The 15,552-nt window shown below is 35.2% G+C and overlaps 3 protein-coding genes and 1 long non-coding RNA gene across 8 annotated transcripts in view; 1 reads left to right on the plus strand and 3 right to left on the minus strand.

The window, feature by feature from the left end:
* Sting (transmembrane protein sting) overlaps positions 1-244 on the minus strand; it is a 37,620-nt gene extending 37,376 nt beyond the window's left edge. Inside the window, exon 1 of the mRNA XM_076444046.1 lies at positions 228-244. The gene's annotated coding sequence lies outside the window, so the exon portion shown is untranslated. The remainder of the gene's footprint in view (positions 1-227) is intronic.
* A 201-nt stretch (positions 245-445) lies between these two features.
* Positions 446-4,544, minus strand: LOC143218690 (uncharacterized). The gene is made up of 4 exons (XR_013011139.1): positions 4,186-4,544; positions 3,591-3,813; positions 3,215-3,526; positions 446-3,132 (listed from the first exon to the last, which is right to left on the minus strand). It is a non-coding gene; the product is annotated as an uncharacterized LOC143218690 (long non-coding RNA).
* A 470-nt stretch (positions 4,545-5,014) lies between these two features.
* Positions 5,015-14,572, plus strand: LOC143218678 (uncharacterized). Of its 4 annotated transcripts, none has more exons than XM_076444025.1 (11): positions 5,015-6,366; positions 6,461-6,587; positions 7,074-7,249; positions 7,317-7,375; positions 7,455-7,638; positions 8,451-8,623; positions 8,717-8,833; positions 9,117-9,349; positions 9,512-9,622; positions 9,702-9,824; positions 10,293-14,572. In XM_076444025.1, the coding sequence occupies exons 3-11, from the start codon at positions 7,088-7,090 to the stop codon at positions 10,703-10,705; spliced, it is 1,575 nt and encodes a 524-aa protein (XP_076300140.1). In that variant the 5' UTR covers positions 5,015-6,366; positions 6,461-6,587; positions 7,074-7,087; the 3' UTR covers positions 10,706-14,572. The 4 variants fall into 4 exon arrangements, with proteins under 4 accessions (XP_076300140.1, XP_076300138.1, XP_076300139.1 ...); XM_076444024.1 differs by having other exon boundaries at positions 5,016-6,366; positions 6,461-6,578; XM_076444023.1 differs by having other exon boundaries at positions 5,015-6,587.
* On the minus strand, positions 11,150-13,854 carry LOC143218688 (odorant receptor 10-like). Of its 2 annotated transcripts, XM_076444049.1 has the most exons (6): positions 13,379-13,842; positions 12,154-12,252; positions 11,976-12,066; positions 11,685-11,830; positions 11,365-11,497; positions 11,150-11,289 (listed from the first exon to the last, which is right to left on the minus strand). In XM_076444049.1, exons 1-6 carry the CDS (start codon positions 13,567-13,569, stop codon positions 11,239-11,241), a joined length of 711 nt encoding a protein of 236 aa, XP_076300164.1. In that variant the 5' UTR covers positions 13,570-13,842; the 3' UTR covers positions 11,150-11,238. The 2 variants fall into 2 exon arrangements, with proteins under 2 accessions (XP_076300164.1, XP_076300163.1); XM_076444048.1 differs by having other exon boundaries at positions 11,239-11,497; positions 13,379-13,854.
* Positions 14,573-15,552: the final 980 nt, after the last annotated feature.

Raw genomic sequence — 15,552 nt, forward strand, 5'->3', positions numbered from 1 at the left:
ATTAATGAAATTATTCTTTCTGTTACAGATTCCGCGGGAAAAGAATGAATCGTTTGAAAGAGCCTCTTGGTACATATAGATACGTTACTGCTTTGGCTGCGCATGCGGGAGAAAAGATGCACTATATCGGAACATTGGATTCAAACTGCATTGAACTGCATGTTGACCGTGTTCAGTCATCTGGAAATTACATTTTTTGGCATTTAGCATAGAAGACTCTCATATACATACCCAGCTAACCAGGCGTGCCTTGGGCAAGCCGTGCCTAGGGCACAGATCGGCAAATCCCAACCAGCACAGATACAGCTCAAAGATAGCAGAAAGATGTCTGCCGCTAGACATTCAAATGTCTGAAAGATGTCTGCGAATGTCTCCGGAAAGTCTCTACAAGGGCTCCGGAAGGTCGTTTGTTACAAAGTTGCCTGTCTTAAAGTGGTCTTGAGAATGACTGTTAGTCGTGTTTCAGGCATTGTAGAGACATGTTCCACGACTCTGTCGGGCATCTTTTAGGCGACTTTCAGAAGTCTCTTGAGCTTGTTAGAGAGACGTATTTATGCGAAAAGGGAGTGGGAGGGAAAAATCAATTTACGATAATAGTTTAAAGTAAACGAACAAATAGTTTATTATAATAATATATGTACTATTTATAAAATAAAAAAATATATAAAATAATATATATAAAACATTAAAATTAATATATTAAATTCTAATATATATTAGAAATAAAGTATTAAAATTAAAATACAATATCACGCACTTAAAACATTAAAATTAATATACTTAAATTAAAATATAAAAATTGAAATGAAATATACAGTTGAAACATCAGAATCAGTATACAGGGTGGTCCACGCAACTTGCACACCAATAAATAACTTCCAAAGTATGCGTAAAATAAAATACTACATTCAGAATAAAATATCACGCACTTAAAACATTAGAATTAATATATTAGAAATAAAGTATTAAAATTAAAATACAATATCACGCACTTAAAACATTAAAATTAATACACTTAAATTAAAATATAAAAATTGAAATAAAATATACAGTTGAAACATCAGAATCAGTATACAGGGTGGTCCACGCAACTTGCACACCAATAAATAACTTCCAAAGTATGCGTAAAATAAAATACTACATTCAGAATAAAATATCACGCACTTAAAACATTAGAATTAATATATTAGAAATAAAGTATTAAAATTAAAATACAATATCACGCACTTAAAACATTAAAATTAATACACTTAAATTAAAATATAAAAATTGAAATAAAATATACAGTTGAAACATCAGAATCAGTATACAGGGTGGTCCACGCAACTTGCACACCAATAAATAACTTCCAAAGTATGCGTAAAATAAAATACTACATTCAGAATAAAATATCACGCACTTAAAACATTAGAATTAATATATTAGAAATAAAGTATTAAAATTAAAATACAATATCACGCACTTAAAACATTAAAATTAATACACTTAAATTAAAATATAAAAATTGAAATAAAATATACAGTTGAAACATCAGAATCAGTATACAGGGTGGTCCACGCAACTTGCACACCTATAATAACTTCCAAAGTATGCGTTGCACGAAAAAGTTTTGTATACAGAAGTTGCATGGTCTGAAGGGGTACATTATGTAGTGTATTATTTTTTTACAGGTGGACGCGTAAAGGACATGTGAAGGTCAACTTAATTTTTTTAAATGGAATGAGGTATTTTTTAATACATCAATGATGCAGCTGGACCTATGTATGTCGAAAAGTTAATAGTTCAGGAGATATTTCAATTTAAATAACTCTAAAATACCATTACTGTCGTACTAAGACGTTACATAAGTAAGTAAACATTAACGTCTTAGTACGACAGTAATGGTATTTTAGAGTTATTTAAATTGAAATATCCCCTGAACTACTAATTTTTCGACATACATAGGTTAGTACTTTTTTATAATGAATGTCCAGCTGCATAATTGATGTATTAAAAAATACCTCATTCCATTTAAAAAAATTAAGTTGACCTTCACATGTCCTTTACGCGTCCATCTACAAAAAAGCTACTAACATCTGATTAATGCTTATTCAGGGGGCCTGTTTCTGGCGCCTCACCCTGTATACTAAAATTAAAAAATATAAAAATTAAAATAAAATATAAAAGTGAAAATAAAATATTACTGATAATGTCTGTAGTTGTAAGGAAAAACGCCGCATGTCACAATTTCAAAAATTCGAGTTTATGCATTCATTGAGCTTTAGACTTTAGAGTATAGGATTTACAGTAGCGGACAAAAGTTTAAGACCGCTCTAAAGAAGACGATAACTTTTTTAATATTGTACTATACGATTTGAACTTTTTTGGGAAGCTAGAGCAATTAGTTTACTAAAGGATGTGAAAAGAAATTTTTTCAAAAATTGCAATTGATCGGAATTGTTGAAAAATAACTAAAAGTTGATTTTTTAATTATTTTATGTGGGCCTATATTGAAAATTTAAAAAACACGTTTTGTGTAGATCTGTGTCAATCAAACATATCCTGAAAATTTCGTAAAAATCGGTCGACGTTGCAATGAGCTACAAACGTTTAAAGATGGTAGAAATTGCAGATTTTCACGATTTATTGCCGAAAATCTGCAATTTTTACCATCTTTAAACGTTTGTAGCTCATTGCAACGTCGACCGATTTTGACGAAATTTTCAGGATATGTTTAAATAAACAATCAACTTTTAGTATTTTTTCAACAATTCCGATCAATTGCAATTTTTGAAAAAATTTCTTTTCGCGTCCTTTAGTAAACTAATTGCTCTAGTTTCCCAAAAAAGTTCAAATCGTATAGTAAAATATTAAAAAAGTTATCGTCTTCTTTAGAGCGGTCTTACACTTTTGTCCGCTACTGTACATATTTACCAGAAAAAAAGTCATGGAAACACGTTTGGAAGGCTCAGACAACAATGCAATTTAACCAACCTCCTATGTCAAAGTATTAGCGATCGAAAGTGAAAGTATATGTGACATGCGGCGTTCTTCCTGATAACCACAGATATATTGAAATTAAAATCACTTGGTCACACTCGCTTTGTTCATGTTTCTTGCGGCTGCCGTCCACTTTGGCTTTCTCCGCTGCACCTTGAATAAGAATATCTTTGTTTATTAATTTGCACATGAATAATCATTATAATAATAATATTAAAATAAGGGTGATAATTACATATAACAAGGCTGGCCGTTCGATAATTTGCAAACGGTTTTTTGCCCTTCCGGCCCAATCAGCTATAGCAGACTGCCATGCCAGCACGTCAGTCATAATGATACCTAGACTTTCCTGGCAAAGTTGTAGCTGTTGTGCCCCCCGTATTGTGCACTTCTGCTGCCTAAAATAAAAAATTGTTATGTAGCATATCACATTCTGTTAATTTAATGAAAATGAAAGATAAACGTCAGCTATTTTAAGTGTATTTATTAAACAAGTCATTGGTCTCTTCGGCCTCCTTTGCTTTTCTTCTAGCCTTCGTGTAGCCGTCTAGAAGCATTATATAATTATTATTTTAATTATACATGTATGGTGTGTAACTACTTTAACTTACCAAAGGTACTGTTTTTGAAGATCTTTACAGAAAAGTGCTCCCACGAAGGTTGAGGCAGTTCACATTGTTGGATTGCGTTGCTCAATTTTGATTTGTGTACCGGTGGCCAATAACATTTGTCGCCTTCCAGCCAACTATTTGGCACCGCTTCTACCGTTCCGTCCGCCAAAAATTAGACAACGGTCCATGTATTTGTAGGCATCTCCATTTGTGTGTATATATTCTAAGAATTGAAAAGTATGGTAAAATTTAGAGACTAATTTAAACATATATGTAATTACGACGTAAATATATTTAATTAAAGAATATATTTAGAAAAATAGCAAATAGAATGAAGGAATGGAAATATGACCAATTTTTGTTCATTTTTTGACTTCACACTTATTTACACATTAGGGCGGTAGACTCGTTTCCAGGATTGCAATCAATTGCAATCCCGCACCCTTGCAATCCTGGAAAAAGCAGTCTACCCCCTTACAATACCGAAAGTACTTTCTTTGACTTTCTTGCCAACCCCATAGTAAACTCGAATATAGCGGAAGGGCATCAGCAAAAAACACTAACGGTAACAAATAACAGCAATGGAAGTACTTACTTTTGTAAATATACACTCGTCGGATAAATTATCACTATTACAATACACTAATACAATTAGACACTTCTCTAAACCTGGTGTCGACCGGTGTCGACCATGTGCGCCGGACCAAAAATAGTAACTTCAACAGCGCCACTCGGGGTGAACTACGAAGACAGAGAAGCAGATATGTTTCTCGCAGGAAAGACACTGACAGAGAATATATGAAACAGCTTGATTTTTTCGATCACGCGGGTAAGCCGCATTTCGCGAAGAAGCAATATTTTTTTATGCTCTTTGTGTTGAAATATTCTCTGCATTATTGCGGGGTCCCGTACAGAGCCCTTTTTTGGATTTGGCTCTTGGAACTTTGTAAACAACAAAAGTGTACATTTTTATGGAAGAACTTTTTTTCTGTACACTTTTTCCAAATGCTCTTTGCGTTGAAATACTCTCTGTATTATTGCGGATTAGCATGCAGAGCTATTTTTTCGAAAAAGTGCACAGAAAAAAGTTCTTCCTTAGAAGCTGTATCCCCCTACTCCACCCCACTCTTTACCGGCGGCGTAGGAAAAACAACGTCTCCGGAAAATGTCTCTCAGTCGCCAAAAAGATATCCTTTATGGAGACGTTGCATTTACGACTGAAATGAGACAGCTGAAAGACGTTCACCCTCTGCTGTGAAAACAACGTCTCCATAAAGATATCTTTTTGGCGACTAAAAGACGTATCTTTGGGACATAGACGTTCAGACGGGACGACGACATGAAACAGACATCTATGAGACGATGTGTGCTGGTTGGGATCATTGTCCAATCTACGCTCGGAGGTGCTCAAGTCCCGATTGGCTTAATTTTGGACGACCGTAGGACCAGGGTTTGGACATGGGCATGAGGTCGGCATCAGGTCGGCACGAATCGGCCGAATGTGCCTTTGTGGCAGCACTGTCGCACTGATGTACCGCATGCCGAATATCGTTTTACAGGTGAAACAAACAATTCCAATGCCGCTTTTGCAAAATTCACATGTTTTTCTATAAGCGAGGGTGAAACTAATATCCTAATCGCGATATGGAGCAACAAAAAATGAGTATACACATTCGGAGCTAATATCCCGTACATTACTACCGGGCCGGTATATAAGAGAAATTGGCGAAAAAAAAAATACAAATTTTATTTATTTCTCACATTTGTTATTTTTCCTAGACTGCGGATCTTTATGCGAAATAAAAATTGTCTGCATCGATTGCAAGAGACATAATCTAAAATTTGCATTGCCGTACAATTTTCTTTACAGTTCAATTTCAACTAATTGAATACACTTATATTTTAAAGATGATAAATAAAAATGATTTTATCATCTCCGCGCGAATGGCAGTACTCGATAAGTACTGTCCATCTGATTTTTCTAGACGCCCGAGGCCAATAGAAGAATATTCAACTTTTAAAGCAACCGAGTTTCGCCAATTTCTCTTATATACCGGCCCGGTAGTAATGTACGGGATATTAGCTCCGAATGTGTATACTCATTTTTTGTTGCTCCATATCGCGATTAGGATATTAGTTTCACCCTCGCTTATAGAAAAACATGTGAATTTTGCAAAAGCGGCATTGGAATTGTTTGTTTCACCTGTAAAACGATATTCGGCATGCGGTACATCAGTGCGACAGTGCTGCCACAAAGGCACATTCGGCCGATTCGTGCCGACCTGATGCCGACCTCATGCCCATGTCCAAACTCTGGTCCTACGGTCGACACTAGCTCGGCATATGCGCGCACAGGAGGTCGACCAAATTTAGATTTTTGGTTGGCTGGGTAGTTACGTTAATGTTTTCGCCGCGCATGTGCGTGCAATTTTGCACAATATCTCAGAACTGATCTCATCACTGATGCCGGGTTACGGTCACGGGTGACTCACGGATCGTGTGCCGTGTGCCGGGTCTACAAGTATTATGGTCTAAGGTGTAAGTGCACAACAGTGACAGAACGCGTCACGTGACCGGGCCGCGGCGGAAGCGCGCCGAATAGTGACGTAGAGGGAAAGGGTAGAGTGGGAAAAAAGTCTTCTTTATCATAATTGCCCGGTTTTGAACCATTTAGCCTTTATCCGAAAATTATTAGACATCGGCAATTAATTATCGTTACCGAGATTCATAAGCTTTGCATCCGCGTACACTCGCAGCTTCAGTGACCTCTATTTAGGTATCGATTATAAATACTCGGCATCGTTTATGATGTTTATGTCATTTATCTAGTTTGTTTTTTCAATGCAAGGGAAATGTTTATTGTTGTTCAGTGGTAGATAGAATGACTTTCAAATTGAAATCGTTCCGTTGAGATCTCCCGAAGCCAATCAACGTCGGATGTTCATTTTCTCACATCAGAAAATTTCACTGCGGAACATCGGTAAATAGGTAAATAATGTGAGTTGTTGCTAACTTTCGACCGGTGAGATATTCGATTTTTGAACAGTGATTAGTGATAAATATATCGAACACATTGAATTTCTTCTGCTTTCGAGTTGAATTAAAACAATATTTAATTATTAGGATCTTTATGCAAATTAAAGATATTTTGCGACAATTGCGGGCAGCAGGAATTAAATAAAAATTCGCTTCGTCCCAATAGATTGTTTACATTGAAAACATCGTAACAATATTCTTAGATTGTTCTAAACTTAAACTGTTTTAGTATACTACTGTAAATGCATAAAAATCCGCAGTCTATTAGTTATATTCAATTTAATGCTTGCGATAAACAGTAGATAACGAATGCAAGTAATCACACGTTTATATAATTTCGTTTGTCTGTAACGATTTATTAATTATATATGGAGATATATTATAGGGTGTATTTACACATGTTCAGAAACCAGACAAGAATAAACAAGATCTGCTAAAATCTTTCAGATTCAGCCAAAGGTATGATCGAGGAAAAATTATCACAATTTCACTGCGAACAGTCGCGGAACATCTTGCGCTATTTAAGGCATAGAGATATTGGACTATGCACGGTACACAAATCTCGTGCACAGATAGACTTCATAGCCGAAACACTACTTGTCTTAAAAAGACACAAAAAGTTGGTAAGTGTTTCATAATTAATTCGAATATTGGTATGAAATTAATTGTGCTGTCACTGACCTTTTAAAGAAATACAATCTACCTGGTGTTCCTAAGGCAACATTTTTAATGGTTTCTAGTCCTGATGGGTAAGAGCTATTGTTAATTTTATATATAACAATTTGAAGTACTGTCGAATTACGTTGTAAACAGAAAATCTTGTTTCAGGACCAAAATGGCATCGACACATGGGAACCATAAGATTTATATTACCGAAGTTGCGACTGGAAAACATATTAAAACACTTGTTGGTCATCCACGCACTCCATGGTGCATCGCATTTCATCCGTCTTCCAGCCAAATCTTGGCTTCTGGTTGTTTAGGTGGTCAAGTTCGTGTTTGGGACATAAACGTTAGTATTCCTCGATTATTCGTTTCGTTATAAAAAGATTTTTATGCTACAGTTTCATTTCTAATATCGCTTCTGTAAGAAAGAACCTACTTGCGGTAGAAGAAAACTTTGTATATTTATAAATAGACGGCGGATGTTTATGCAATTTTCATTTTTTGTAGAGCAATTTTAAGAAAGTGGTACCAAATGAAATCCTATTTCCATTGGTAATAACTAGACTGCGGATCTTCATGCAATTACGGCTTTTGAAAATTTTCAAAAAATGTTACAATATAATAATACGACAGAATTTAGTACGATTTTAATTTATTTCAGATCTAAAGAGGCTACTACCACGGAAAATGTGATTTTATTTGATTCGAGTTTCTTAAAATTCGTCTACAGAAACTACAAATTGCATAAACATCCGCGACATTTGTAGGTCCAAAATAATTAATAATCGTACTAAATTCTATCGAATTTCATACACCATAAATGCATAAAGATCCGCAGTCTATTTATAAATCATTTGGACAACATACGGCCGGAGACAAAATTAACTTTTAATTACTCGCATATGGCACTTAGAATCTCGTAACTTTAAAATTAGTGTTTCAAGCGTAAACAAAGGTGTCGACTACACCAGAAAATATCTATTATGCATTATAGTAGTTATTTTATTGACTGAATATTTATTTAGTCTACTCCGTTGAAAGCCAACAGCATTTGTAAAATTGGACCAAACGTCTTGAGTGTTTTTTTTTGAGATTTTAAAATGATTAACTTGAACAAAATATATATAATTGTCACTTACAATATACTTCGTTGTATAGAATGGTTGTCAACTTTGGGAAACAGAAAATCAGACAGTTATAGCTTCGCTTGCTTTTCACCCGACCAAAAGGTTACTTGTTGTTGCAACATGTAATCAAATATATTTTTGGGATTGGACTACAGCTGAACCCTATGACATAGCAAGCACTACGACCGACGATCAAAAAGTAAGGTGAGAGCTACACTAAATTATAAGTTGCTAAAGAAATATATTCATGTTTTCTGTTGGAAAATCTGATAATTACTTCGTTATATGTTCTTTCAGATATGTAGCATTTGACAATTTAGGAAGAAAGCTGGTTACAGGCATTACAAACACTCCACAAATGCGAATGCGTGTAACAAAAAGTGAAGAAAAATATGAAGATTATAGAGACATGCAGTATGTTTATGATTAGACTGCGGATCTTTATGCAATTATGGTTTCTAAGAATGTTAAAAAAATGCTAGGATATAAAATATAACAGAATGTAGTACGATTTCAATTTATTTCAGATCCAAAAAGGCTACTATCATGGAAAATAAGATTCTATTTTATTCCACTTTCTCTTAAAATTCGTCTACAAAAGTTGAAAATTGCATAAACATCCGCAGTCTTTATGACTAACGAAGATTTTCAAATGCAGCCTCAAATCCGGCTTTACGAGCAATGTTTTTCGTTTCAGCCTGCTACTTTCAGCATGCATCGGACACATAGGAAGAGTGACAGACCAACGAATAAGATGTACCAATATGTTAGTTCCTAAACGAAGTGCGAATAGTTTACACAATAATACCGAACTTAGAAATCAATCGCAAAACTCGAGTGCGGAACCTCCTGTTCCGAACGTAGAACCTTCGCGAATTTCTACGTCTCGGTCACCTGTACATATTAGGCTCGACGCGATCGTCAACGAAGGTGAACATAATAATTTATTCATGCATCTTCAAGGCAGTGAAATTATTGTTTAATAGATATCAAATGTTTTGGAACGGTTAATGGTTTGGAACAATTAATTGTGATGCACACTGTGCAACTGTTAACAGTACTGATATAATTTCTGTGTACTATACTTTGTAGATGTAGCAGATGGTTACATATCTATATTCAGACATAATCTCCATGCGGTCCAAAGGTATCGTGTACAAGCATGGGACTTTTCGAACGGAGAAACGCCTGATATTACGGACTGTGAGTATTTCTATATATACATATACATATAGAATATAGAACGTATTCAACATCTGTTCCCGACACTTGTTTGTTTCAGACAGCAAGAATATTGTTGTTCGAAATTGCGACATTCGTAACGATGCCACCATAGATATTTCTTCGGATGGAAAGTTGTTAACGGCCATAACGCCGGCGCGTATGTTACAAGTGACTACCATAGGTAAATGATTTTTGCAGACAATTTTAGAACAAAAATTATTAAAATTATTATCACAAAAATGAGTAGGTGTAATTTAACACTAAAACTACCGAGCTCTGAAAATTATTAGAATGTTTTACCTGATAAAATTGACAAGGCTCTATTTATTTAAATTTCGCGTAATTTTTTATGAATGGAAAAATGGAATCAATTTCAATAATTACAAAATGAAAAATGTAAGACGGGTCATTTGACCGGCAGTGGTAGGTTTAGTGTTAATCAGTAAAAATATTAGAAAAATTTAAAAACACTTTTTTATATTATTTTCAATCTATTAATTATATATTAAGAAGGAATCTATTTTTTTCATTTATTAAGAATTCTATTTCACTCTCCAGTTTGTTGTAATTCAGGAAGAAAATTTTTATTTTGAATAAAGATCCGCTGTCTAATAATGAACCTTCTTATTAATCTTTAATCATTTTGCAGCAGTGTACAGTTTGCAGTGGGAGACTCTAGGAAAAAGAATTTGTTCTACGGATATAGACTGCGAGTCCGCCGTTTCAGTAGCATTTTCGCCAACGCAGCAGCACCTTGTGGTGGGTGTTGCAAGAAATTGCAATTCGGCGGATGCTAATTACATGGCTCATATTTATCGATTAATAGACAATAAGGACCAACCTGAAAAACAAACACCTTACAGATATTTTTACCCATTATGCCGTTACATGGAGCATGTGACACGTGTTAGTAACAGATATAGAATGACGTCTATACGACAAATACTGCACAGTATAACGGAGCCTAATAACTCGAGTCTGAACTGCATCAGATGGCTGCCACAACCTGGACAGGGTTTGGTTTATGCCACCAATACCGGAGAATTAAATATTATTTATTAACTTGTATTATGTTAGATGTATAGACAAGAAATGATAGAATTTATACAAGAACAAAGTTTATTATGAAATGTAAATGTTGCAAAGTACACACCGTGTATCCGCGTATTCAGTTGGCGTGTATTCGAGATAAAAATTGAACGACAAAATACCGTTGGAGAAGTAGAATTGACGCGTTACAAGATTCATACGTATGCCACTTGTTGATCATTGTAATAATCATTCTTAAGAAACTCGTGATTCAAGGAACATGTACGAAATTGTGAAAGAGAAAAAATGAATATTAAATCGCAATCTACTTATCATAGACCAGTTTAGTGATTTAACAGTTTAAATGCTTTAAATGAATAAATGGAATTTCTTTTTATAACATCTGTATTGTATTATTGATAGCATGGATTTATACTTATATAATTGAAAATATAGAGTTCTTTGACACATTGCTTGAGTAGACATCGGATACTGGTTTTGTGCGATCATCGATGAATTCGATAATTATCTAACGTAAAAGTTGGCCACACAGTATTCCAAAGGTTCTAGTGAACCGAGCAGAGAAGGGTAAAATACGAAAAAGACGTGCTCATCATCTGAAACAGTCCGAGGTTCATTGTTATCCATAAACAGACACGTTTCAAAACATCATGGACGACGAAGAGCCTTACCGTCGAAAAGCCTTCGAAACATGGCGTGAACAAACCGGCAAAACTAATCTCGAGCTTGGCCTGCGCTTTTATCATCATGAATAGTATCAGTTTTTGCATCTTCGGTGGTAGACGGTACCATAACGAATCATATCTATTTATTAAAATATGAAGACAAATCATTTTTTTTAAATATTGATTCTTTCGGAAAAATTATTATTTTAATTAATTGATTCTTTCGGAAATTTTTTTTTTTAATTGATTCTTTCAGAAAAATTATTTTTTGTAAAAAGAAATTAAAAACCGGTTTTCTCGACGTTGAAATGGTAGTTCGCACTTACGTTGCATGGAGGATCTCCACACTAGTGTCCATCGCTATTTGCCCACTATAGTTGCTCCCGAATATGATCGCCAGATGCGCCAGTACCACTTGTATGTTAAACATCGTGTTATCAGTCTCTTTCACCACGGTGATGCTCACAAAAAGCTGGCGCGCACCGTGAAAAACGTAATCATTGATTTATAAATAAAAAGTTACTTAAATGAAACGTTCTGGTTCTTATTAGTACATAATTTAGTAGCAATTTGTAATTATCTCCACTGTTCTTCTTCAATATTCGAATGAAACTTACGCGGTATATGTTCACACCGAACGAGACGACAGCTACGAGTACTAATGCCAATGATGCCATCATTACTCCGTCCTGGTAGTTTTTAATCTGTCTTCCGAGCGTAACACGCAATAAAAAATATAATGATTCAGACACCGATGATACATCCGGATATCCGAATTATATTTAAGATACCAACTTGATAGCTTGCCGATGCATATCCACAGCTGAACGGATATCTAGCGGCTTCATTCGGTCCGAGGTCACTGCGTCGGCGACTGCGTTTTTTATTCGATTACTGAAAACAATTTGTTGTTTTAGATTTAAGGGCTGTGCCAAAAATCTGACGGTTTAAAATTAAAAGAATTCGCACATTACTAATTTGTATGTATTGGGTTGGCAAGAAAGTAATTTCGATACTTTAAGGTGAAATAGAACTCAATTTTTTTTATTCAAGCAATGATCTTTAATCAATAAAATATTTTCCAATTTGTTCGGTGATCTTTTGCCGTATTTTTGGTAGCTTCACAATTCCGCGCTCATAAAACTTCTGGTCCTTCTCGGTGAAAAACTAATCCAATGCGATTTCAGGTCATCATCATTTCACCTTAAAATACCGAAATTACTTTCTTGCCAATCTACTACAACAGGTCTGTCCAACTTCTTCTTCGTCGCGAGCCACACTGTCCCCACCATCAATCAGTCCGTTCCCCCACTACATACCGTGCACTTTGATGTTTAAACATGTTCATAGATAAAAAAACATTTATACTCTTATATATGTAGATATAAAAAGTTTAATATTTTCTTAACGGACGGTTAACGAAAATGTTAATATAACATTAAATTTGTGATCAGTAGACTGCGGATCTTTAAGCATTCATGGCTCCCGAAAATTTTCAAAAAATGCTAGAATATAAAATTCGACAGAGTTTAGTACGATTTTGATTTATTTCAGATCTACAAAGGCTACCACCACTGAAAACAACATTTTATTTGATTCCACTTTCTAAAAGTTCGTCTAAAAAAATTGGTATTACATTACCGGAACGAAGGAGTGGGGGAAACGGGCCGGAGTTGGACAGGCCCGTTGTACAGTAACTATTTCGGAGTATTATAAAACTAAATTAATTTTCATCTAGTCATATCAAGACGTAAAAGAATACAGACAAGTCAGTAACATTAACTATTACTAGACTCCGGATGTTTATGCAAAATAAAAAGTTTGTGCATCAATTGCAAGACGCAGGAGCAAAATATAAATTCACATTCTTCATTAATAATTTTTAATGTGGTGAAAATAATATATCGATACTCTTAAAATCTTTTAATATTTTCACTGTTTTAGATTGCACATGCTCATTCTTGTTATAAACGCATAAAATCCGGATTCTAACTATTACAAAACACTATTCTCCACGTACCTGGCGATATGCAACAGTCCACTGACATAAGTGGAAACTATAGTGAGCGTGCCTTCGGTGCATACAAACGTCAACAAACCGTACAGCGTAGCCATGGTCATGTGTAAACAAGTCAGATTGGTATGCATGCTTCTCTCGTTATAAAAATATCCTATTAACCGTAGATATCGAAGTTGTGCGTCCGATTGCATAAGCGTAGGCACCAGTAAGAATCCGCCCACCAGAAGTGTGCCTGTAGTACTCAGAGCTGGAGCCCAAGATGGGGTGTTATTATTATTTTACAATTTACATATCATTGTAGTTATTTTATGTTTTGCATTTTCTTTTACCGATGTCCACCGTGACAATGCGCTTCTGCACTATTGAATCCTTCATCAGCATCTTCACCTCGAGGGGATCGTTTAGCGTGACGAAGTCGTGTTGCAAATTGTCAAGCAAGTATTTTAGCTGAAGCCGCGTGAAAAGAAATTCTCGCGTGGATTTATTAACACTAGATGTACCGGCAATTAAGATACACCTATTTCTACCGAAATCAGTCGAAATGACTGGTCTTTTGAAAAACTGCTTCGTTATATTTACAGGGTGGCCGGAAATCGTAGTACAACCGGGCAGGGGGAGATTAAACATGCAAAAATAAGTCGACAAAAAGGAATAACATTTTTTCGTTTGACTCCTCGTGTTCGAGAAAATCGAGTTTAAAGTTCCGCCAGGTTCGTGTGCTGTAGATGCAGGAAGTAGAATTGGTTGATCATGGTCAGACGCGTCAGACGATTCCTATGCAATAGCACGTGTATTCGCTGCATTTTCCAAATCGATTCTTTCGAAAATGAAGCTTCGGATAAACAAATGTTATACCGAATTTTTTTCTTACTCTTTTAGGTAGAATCACCCCCTGCCCGATTGTACTACGATTTCCGGCCTGAATACAGGGTGAACCTCGAATCGTGATCAGTAGAGATTACTCCGTTATTAGCTGTCCGATCGAAAATGTTTTTATCAGCTTTTGCATGGTTTCAAGAGAGCCTTAACGTGATTATAAAAAAATTTTCGTCCACTCTTTTTGTAATGTTTTTTCAAGGTCACCTTGAATTTTTTGCAAATGAACATATAATTTTTTTACGCCCATCTGTTAGAGGATTTCAGGGCGAATTCGGAAACGTATTATAACAATTAAAAAATTGCAAAAAATAATGCTTTTTTAACTTTTTTTACAAAAAATTTGCTATAATCACGTGAAAGTTCTTTTGAAACCATATGTGTAGGTTTCAAAGGTAGCCGTGATACAAAATTATTTTGTGATTCTGTATAGATAAAACAAAAATAAAATTCATTATATTACACCCTTCGTTATCGCTGTGAAAGTCATCACATCGTTGCGGGGAAAAAAATGAAGTAGGAAAAAATTTCAGAATGAAATTGTAAAACCAATCATTTTGACTGGCGTGGTAGATCTAGCGTGTTAATTGCAACTAAAAAGAATTATTTGTTGTCGTACTTACGGTCGAGAACATGCAGACGGAAGAGATGTATCGTAAACAATACATCATTACCGGACAGGCGTTCGACAACAGCACAACTACATCGTACAGCGACGGCTCTATATTCCTTAGTGATAATAACTGTAAAATATTTTACTCGCTGTATTGTAGGAAAAATAGTCTATTAACGTGAAGCAGACGTGTATCTCGGCAAAAATGAAATTTTGGCGAAAAATGTTTCAGACGAAAGTGGTGAAATGGTTTCAAGGGGGACATAAAATGGTGTCATTGATTTGACCTCGGATAGTCGTTTGAAAATCACGTGAAGGTCATCTTCAATTTCTTAAATAGAACTCCCCATTTTTTATTTGCATATTCTTGTAGCTTGCTTCGAGAGCTTTCCAAAACACTATAATAAAATACTTTTCCTTAAATAGTATTCAGTAATATAATCTTGAGGACAGCGTATGGCAGCGGTTTCGAACCTGGAAGGCGCCAAAATTTTTTTGCGCCAGTATTTCTTGTAACAAAGTTATTATTATTAAAAACGTGTCTATATATTATTCTATTATATCTAATAAAAGATAGGGGGACGCGGAAAAAAAATTTCTTCTAGGGAGGCGTAGTGTAGCATAAAGGTTGGAAACCGCTGGCGTATGGGAAAGAAAGAGACGCGGATAGTCGCCGTCGCCGGCA

This window comes from Lasioglossum baleicum, chromosome 20 (genome assembly GCF_051020765.1).
Source record: "Lasioglossum baleicum chromosome 20, iyLasBale1, whole genome shotgun sequence".
Lineage (NCBI taxonomy): Eukaryota > Metazoa > Arthropoda > Insecta > Hymenoptera > Halictidae > Lasioglossum > Lasioglossum baleicum.